The sequence below is a fragment of the Fukomys damarensis genome, unplaced genomic scaffold (genome assembly GCF_012274545.1).
Source record: "Fukomys damarensis isolate Sample0158 unplaced genomic scaffold, DMR_v1.0_HiC HiC_scaffold_1, whole genome shotgun sequence".
NCBI classification, from domain to species: Eukaryota; Metazoa; Chordata; class Mammalia; order Rodentia; family Bathyergidae; genus Fukomys; species Fukomys damarensis.
In genome coordinates this window covers 53,873,356-53,881,063 of record NW_022900913.1, presented here as the reverse complement: position 1 = coordinate 53,881,063, position 7,708 = coordinate 53,873,356, and the positions used below count along the sequence as shown (strand labels likewise).

At 44.9% G+C, this 7,708-nt stretch overlaps 1 protein-coding gene across 1 annotated transcript in view; it reads right to left on the bottom strand.

Annotated features, from left to right (window-relative positions):
- Window positions 1–567: 567 nt before the first annotated feature.
- Window positions 568–7,708, bottom strand: part of Marveld2 (MARVEL domain containing 2) — an 18,414-nt gene continuing 11,273 nt past the window's right edge. The window contains exons 4-7 of the mRNA XM_010637312.3: window positions 5,976–6,121; window positions 5,633–5,804; window positions 3,766–3,816; window positions 568–1,829 (exon numbers count right to left, since the gene is read on the bottom strand). Of these exons, the coding sequence (XP_010635614.1) occupies window positions 1,707–1,829; window positions 3,766–3,816; window positions 5,633–5,804; window positions 5,976–6,121 (492 nt within the window). The 3' untranslated portion in view covers window positions 568–1,706. The remainder of the gene's footprint in view (window positions 1,830–3,765; window positions 3,817–5,632; window positions 5,805–5,975; window positions 6,122–7,708) is intronic.

Below are 7,708 nucleotides of genomic sequence, written 5' to 3'. Positions count from 1 at the left end.
AAGCAATCCTCCTACCTCGGCCTCCCAAGTAGCTAGGACTACAAGTATATACCACTGCACCTCACTGTCTGATCATTTTTTTTTAAAGAAAATCTGTTTACACTAACAAAAATAAAACCTTTCTTATGAATAAAGTCTCAAAGCCAAGATGGTTAGTAGATGGAGCTTCCCCATAAACTGAAGGGAGAAGCCTAGTGTGGGTGGCATCACGGGGCGCTAGATGCTGTCACAGGGGCCAGGAAAGACAGCAACAGTCACATTGTCCTTCTATCCACTCGTGTAGGACAGGCTGGGCAATGGGCACACAGAGGTGTGCACACGGTGACCCTAACTGCAGATGTGAGGGGGAGCCAGGTGTGGGGCCACACCTGCAATCCCAGCACTCTGGGAGGCTGAGGCAGGAGGACTGTAAATTCAAGTCCAAACTGGGCAACTAACCACTTAGAACATTTTTTAAATGAAAAAAATAAATAAAGGGCTGTGAATGTAACTCAGTACTAGGTTGAATCCCTAGCACCACAAAAAGAAATAAAAAAAGAGGGCTGGGGATTTAGCTCAGTGGTTTCGCTGCCTGCCTCGCAAGCACAATGGCCAGAGTTCAATCCCCAGTACCAAAAAAAAAAAGACACAGAGGCTATGGTAGAGCCCAAAGAGCCACAGAGCCATGGCGAAGCATTAGCCTAAGGCTACATGTGGAGTTGCCAACACAAAAAGACCGCTGTGACACACAGGGCCTTGTGCTTAGCAGGCTGGGCTTGCTCATTTTGGGCCTTTCCTAGGGAGTTTATCCACGTCCCAGACCTTTCCAGAGATCCACAGACACAACCAGGCCCTGTCCTCAATGCTGTGCAAACACAAGTGCATTCAACCCTCATAACCATCTCAGAAGTACCAGGTATGACCTTCCTCGCATTTCCTACAAGAAACAGGCACAGAGAGGTTCAGCAACTTGCCCAAGTTCACAAAGCCTGACAATTGTTGATCCTGGATTTGAGAAAAGGAATGATTTTCCTTAAGAATTTCTTTTGGGAAGATATTTGACCTAGAAAAATTCCAGGAACCTGCCTGAGGAAAGAAAAAGCAGTACCAGAACTGGTAGCCCCCTTGCTCAGCACACCCTGAGGTTATAATCTCTACAACAACACTGCATTCTTTGGTTTGTTTTTAGGGGGGTTTCAGGGTCAAAATATGTACTTCAGGCTGCCTTGAACTCACTATGTAGCCCTCATTGGCCTTGGACTTGTAGTGATCCTCCTGTCTCAGCTTCCCACCATGGTACCACGTCCAGTAGACAAATTTTTTTTTTTTTTTTTTTGGTACTGGGGATCAAACTCAGGACCTTGTGCTTGCAAAGCCAACAATGTATTTTTAACAAGATAGACAAACAGGAAAGTGCGCAGATGAATCCAGGATTTTTCCCATTCTCAGTGAAAGCCCTCAGCAGGTCTGGTTTGCTTTGAAACGTTTGTGCAAAATCACACTGATCATCACCATCTATTGGCTAAGCAACTAGGAGCTGATTCAAGACAATTTGATTCTCTACCAGAGTCTGGCATAAAAAAGGCAGTAAATAAATAGTAGGTTGACTATAAAAAAGTAGTTTCAAGTGGGCTGGGGACTTAGCTCAGTGGTGCTGCTGCAGCCTTGCAAGCTTACAGTCCCAAGTTTGATCCTTGGTACAAAAAAAAAAAAGTTCCAAGTAAGGCTTAAGAATAACCTTGTACATCCCAATTCATTATTTTGTCATAGTCTTGAATTCGTTGCTTTATGTGAGAAAGTTTACTCTTGAGGTAATCGCAGCGTTCTTTTTTTTCCAGAAATGAAGAATCCTAGAAAAGAAATACAGCTATTATTGTAGCATCCAGCTTTGTCAGTCAGTAAGATAAGCATCCATCATCACCCGGAAAATGGCCCCGTGGGTCCCAATTCCCTTTGGCAGGCTGTAACACCGACCTTATCAGGACACAGCCAAGTGCTCTACTTTGCTTTCCTTTTCTTTGGTGGTGCTAGAGATTGCACTCAGGGTCTCATATACGCTCAGCAAAAGCTCTACCACTGAGCTACTCCCCAACCCCCTACTTATAATTTTTTATTTTATTTTATTTTTTCAGTACCAGGGATCAAACTCAGGACCTAGCGCTTGCCAGGCAGGTGCTGTTTCATTGAGCTACATCCCTGCCTCCCTTACTTTTTTTTTTTTTTTAATAGATTTTACTTTTTCGAGGAGTTTTAGCAAAATAAAGTGGGAAAAACAAAGAGCGGAGGCAGCTGTAGTATGGAGTATATAAAAAAGAAAATAGTAAGTACAGGAAAGATTAATCAAGGTGGCTCCAGCTTCTCACTGTGACAGGCAGTGAAGGTGTGAAGATGCAGAGTGAGTTACGTGTTTGGAAGGTGACAGAGGGAAGAATTGTGAGTCTCACTTCACTTCCCTCGGCCTTGGCAAGGACAGAGCAGAAAGTAGGGCACAGGCTAAGGAGAGGCACCCAGCGGCCATCAATGTTCCCCGTAAGCAGCATCTTCAGAAATACAACAAGGCAACACAATGCAGCTATCCACGCTCACCCATAGTAGCTAATCTGGGAAGCAGCTAACATGCGCATTCACAGAGGAAGAGATGGTGTTTACACACAGTGGAGTACTACTCTGCCACAGAGAAGGATACAAGTGAGTCCTGTAGGAAAATGGATGCTCCTTGAGACCTTAATGTTATGTGAAATAAATCAGATAGAGAAGGTTGCGTATATCATGCTTGAGAAATTCCAAGTATACATCATTTAGGAGAAAAAGAAAAGAAAGGTGATAGGGGACAAGGATAGATTTAGTGAGATGGGAAGGAGATCTAGGGATGGGGACGATGAAAGGAAAGAGGGGAGAGGAAGTAAGTAGGATCAAGACGAGAGATGTGTATGTTTCAATTCCCCACAGTGAGTCCATCTATTACTCACTGCAAACATATACCGTACTAATAAAAGGGGGAGAAAAAAGAAACACAGCAGAGCCCCCTTATCGAGGAGGTGCATTCTAAGACCTGCAGTGCACACTGAGACCAGGGGCACGGAGCCCTTTATGTATGCCACATGACTCTGAGACTTACACGGGATCAGGCTCAATTTGTAAGTCAGGCACAGTGCAGACTAACGATAGTAACTAGCAGTAAAAAGAACAATCGGAATAGTAAACCGTAGTAAAATTGCAAGCATCAGAACTCTGAGCTTTGGGGCTGTCATTAAACAAAGCTAGGGCTTCTGCGACACCAGCCCTGTTCCCTTGACATTCAGTCTGGTAACCGAGACCGCTGCTGGCAACTGCAGGGTAAGGATGCAGGGCCTCGGGCTGATCCACACCAGGGCAGGAGGGGGCAAGGGGCGTGAGATCTCATCACGTCACTCACTAGGGTGAATGATTTAAATTTAGGAATTCAGTCATGTGTGGTGCTGCATGCCTGTAATCCCAGCAATTTAGGAAGCTGAGGCAGGGGGATTTTTCGGAGTTTGAGGTCAGCCTGGCCCACATAGTGAGTTCAAGGCCAGCATGAACTACATAACAAGACCCTGTCTAAAAACAAACAACAACAATAAAAATAATTTATGAATTATTTCTGGAACTATTATTTTCGGATACTGCTGAACTGTGGATCTTTGAAAACAAGATCAGGGACAAGGAGGATGACTGTACTTCCGCTAAAAGATTCTGAAGTCTGGCAATGATCCCCCAAGTACTTGGCTAAGAATACACTGCGAGAAAGAAAACTGTTTTACTCACATTCTTCTTCTTCTTAAACTCTTCATGGATTCTGGAAATTCTCTCATGTTCCTAAAAATAATACATTGTACATTTGAGTTAAAAAATTTGCATTTGTTCAAATCATGTCTCAACACTGGGTATATTAGAAAGAACACAATTTGAACTTAAAATTATGAGAATATTCACATACAAAATCTAATTAACTGGACACATACTTGAGGGCCCTCTACCTGCAGTCCCCGGGACTCGTGGATGGTAGAGAGCAAGGCTAGACCCCATCCTGGCGCCATCACTCCCTGCTGTGGGACCCTCACAAGCTATTCTCCCTCTGTAAGACTCAGAATCCTGATCAGTAAAATGGGAATCATAACCGAAAGAACCTCCAGGGGTTGTGGCAAGGTTCAGTTACAAGTAAAGTGCTTGGTACATAATAACCACAGAAGGTCCTCTTCCTCTCCCTGTCCCTCCTTCTCTTTCTTTCTTTCTTTTTGGTGGTACTAGGGAGTGAACTCTGTGCTGTTACACTCAGCTACCCCCAAGCTCTCCTGGAACCTTGGATTGAGACGGTCTTGCTAAACTGCCCAGGCTGGGCTAGAACACTTGCGATCTTCCTGCCTCAGCCTCCCAGAGTCCTAGGATTATAGGTTTGCCCCACTGCACTCAGTTCTTGAAGTAGCTATTATAATCACTTATTATTCCCTTTGGAAAGTTCAAGTAATTAGATGCTGGTATTAGGAGGTAGAGGCCCTGACTTTTGAAAATACCTAATATAAGTTCCTTGTAATTTTGTTCCAAGTTTTACAGTAAATATAGTTGACAGGTTAAATCTATCCAAAGGGAACAGATTATTACAGCAATGCCCTCATGGTATCTATGTAAACTATGTAGAGGGCTACAAAAGTTAGATTACAAAAAAATAAACTGTAGCAGTTTTTAGTTCTAAAAGCTTCCCCACCACTTACCCACATCCTCTCTTCCCAACATTTTTTTTTTTTTTTTTTTTTTTTTTTTTTTTTTTTTTTTTTTTTTTTTTTTTTTTTTTTTTTTTTTTTTTTTTTTTTTTTTTTTTTTTTTTTTTTTTTTTTTTTTTTTTTTTTTTTTGAGACAGGATCTTGCTGTGTAGCCCAGACTGGCTTTGAACTCACTGTGTAGCCCAGGACAGCCCTAACTCACAACAATCCTCCCACCCTTCCATGGGGTCATGGCGGGACCATGACTGAGCTCTGCAGACCACTGCCCAGCCTGAGAAGTTAACTTTGGGTACAGCCAACCCTCGACATTAGTAAGGACAGCAGGAGATGCTGGTGACACCTGCGGGACTGTCACTTGTTCACTCGCTGGCTGTGTCATGTTACAGACCCTTGGAAATGACTGGCTTGCAGTACAGGAACATTATGTCAGCCTCTCCGCTCTGCTGTACCCAGGACCCTTCCATCTGGCAAGTTGCCTTGACATGGGGAGAGCATGCTGTCCAAATCGAGTCCACACCAAGTACACAAGTGAAGACCTTGGGCCCTGCGCTGAGACCATGAGTCACAGACCGGCTTCTGGCTTCAGTTCTCAGCCAGCCTCCGCTTCCCTCTCAGCTGTGCTCAAATGGACACTGGGGCCTGCTTGCTCTTTCTACGCCCCTCTTCCGAAGATTCGGTCTCGCTATGTTGCCCAGGCTGGACTCAGGCAATTCTGCCTCAGCCTCCTGAGTGCTGGGACTACAGGTGTGTGACCCCACGCCCTGCTAAACAGTAATCCGCACCAGTTATTATCTTGATGATCTCAAATGCTTTCCTAGATAGCGGACAGATGGTTCTGGATTTTTGAAACGGTCAGTGTGTCTGTCCTCTAAACCTCAGTGTCCCCTCTACCTCAGGGAGCTGCAGACACTGACCTGTCGGTTTTCGGAGTGGTGTGGCAACCTACTCATCACGGCATCCAGTTCGTCCAGCTTCCTGAGGACAGCCTGAACTTCCGCAGACAGCTCCTTGTACTCTGAAAACTGGTCCTGGAACACGGCTTTGTAGCGCTCTCGTTCATCGTCTGTCTGAATCATAGGGTATTTTCTAAGGGAAAAGCATAAACGTAAGTTTCACTGGAACAAGCTCAATGAAAATTGGCTTAGCTTACTCTCTATGGGCCCCACACCACCTCTGATTCACCTGTCAGCCCTGACACAGATGTCTTAGGAGTGGGGCCCCTCAAGTGCTACCCCCGGAAGTCAGACCCATACTCACGCCACATAGTCAGGCATCACAATGGGTTTCGGGATGTGGCCTGGGGGAATAGGGCTACTCAGTAGTTCTGGCTTTGTTTTCGTTGTTCTCAATTCTTTGAAATTAACTTCTAGGTCTCTCTGTCTGTCACTGGTGACCATTTCACACTGTAGAGAGAGAGAGGACAGACAGGTAAACAGGAGCAGAGAAAAAAAAATAACTGTTCTTAGGAAAGAGTGAGGAGTGGGGAGCAGAAAGAAAGCGGAAGCAGTCGCCAGCATCTCACCTGAGAATTGCACGCTTGCTCAATTGATGGACTGGCTGAACTGCAGTACTGAGGCTTGAGCACAGGGTCATGGCAAGAAAAGCTTTACCACTAAGCTAAATGTCCAGCCCTTCTTCAAATTTTGAGACTTCGTTTTTTGCTAAATTGCCCAAGCTAGCCCCCAGCTTGCTATCCTCCTGCCTTAGCTTCCCAATTAGTTGGATTACAGGTCTGTCCCTGGCAGAACTCCCTGTTTTACGGTCACAAATGCGTACTGAGTGTTTTTTGTAATAGCTAAAGGGAATATAACAAGTCTCGACCCAGAATGCCAAAGGTAGATAGTGAAAAGCCAAACAAGAGGGCTTCATACTTACTTAAAGATTTATACCCCAACTAAGTAAGTATGAAAGTTTTTTTTTTTTTTTTTGAGACAGGGTCTCACTTTGTAGTTCAGGCTGGCCTCGAACTCCTGCTTCAGTCAACCCAAGTGCTAGGATTACAGGCATGTGCTAAAAGTATTTTAAATTTTTGTTCAAAATAAGAAATTTAGAGGAAAAAGTGGAATAAGGCTATTTATTTATTTATTTATTTATTTTTGGTACTAGGGATTGAACTCAGGTCCTTGCAACTGCAAGGCAGGAGGCGGCACCACTGAGCTAAATCTCCGGCCCAGGGCTACTTAAATGTAAAGAGAAAAATGAGAAGAATCCATTATAAGCACCCACTAGGAACAGAGAAGGGAAACAAGTTATACTATTCTCATTTTCTGAAAAGCAAGTGAATTAGCTCCTCCTGCGCCTCCTTGTGCTGAGGTTACAGGTATGGGCCACCACGCCTACCTGGAATCTGTACAGTGCTGGGGACCAAACTTGGCCTCCTGCACTCAAGGTAAGTACTCTGCCACTGAGCACACCCGCAGCCCACACTACCCTGAAGCACCCACATGAGTAACATGAGGAAACCTGTATACTTCAGTGTAGTTTATCGGGCATGTCCTGCAGTCCCTGATGCTCCAGGAGCAGCTGGAGAGGAGTTCGGAATGAACAGGTCAGGCAACCCCTCTCTGCTAGAGGAAAGCCCAATCGAGCCCCAGAGCAGCAACCCTGCTTGTCTATCAACCCTGAGAGATTTCAAGAGGACCTGGGGTGGGGGAGACCAGAAGGCGAGGAGGAGGAGGAAAGTAAAAATTATCAAGATGTGATAGGTGGGCCTGGGATTTAGCTCAGTGGTTCCGGCACCTACTTTGCAAGCACAGGGACCCGAGTTCGATCCCTGGTACCCAAAAAAACAAAAACAAACAAAAAAATAAAACTGGGTTTTTCGCAACCAGAAATATTTGCCAGGCGTGGTAGCACACGCCTGTAATCCCAGAACTTGAGAGGCTGAGGCAGGAGGATCGCTGTGAGTCCTAGACCAGCCTGGGCTACACAGTGAGTTCCAGAGCAGTCTGAACTACATAGTGAGACCCTGTCTCAAAAAACTCAAAAAA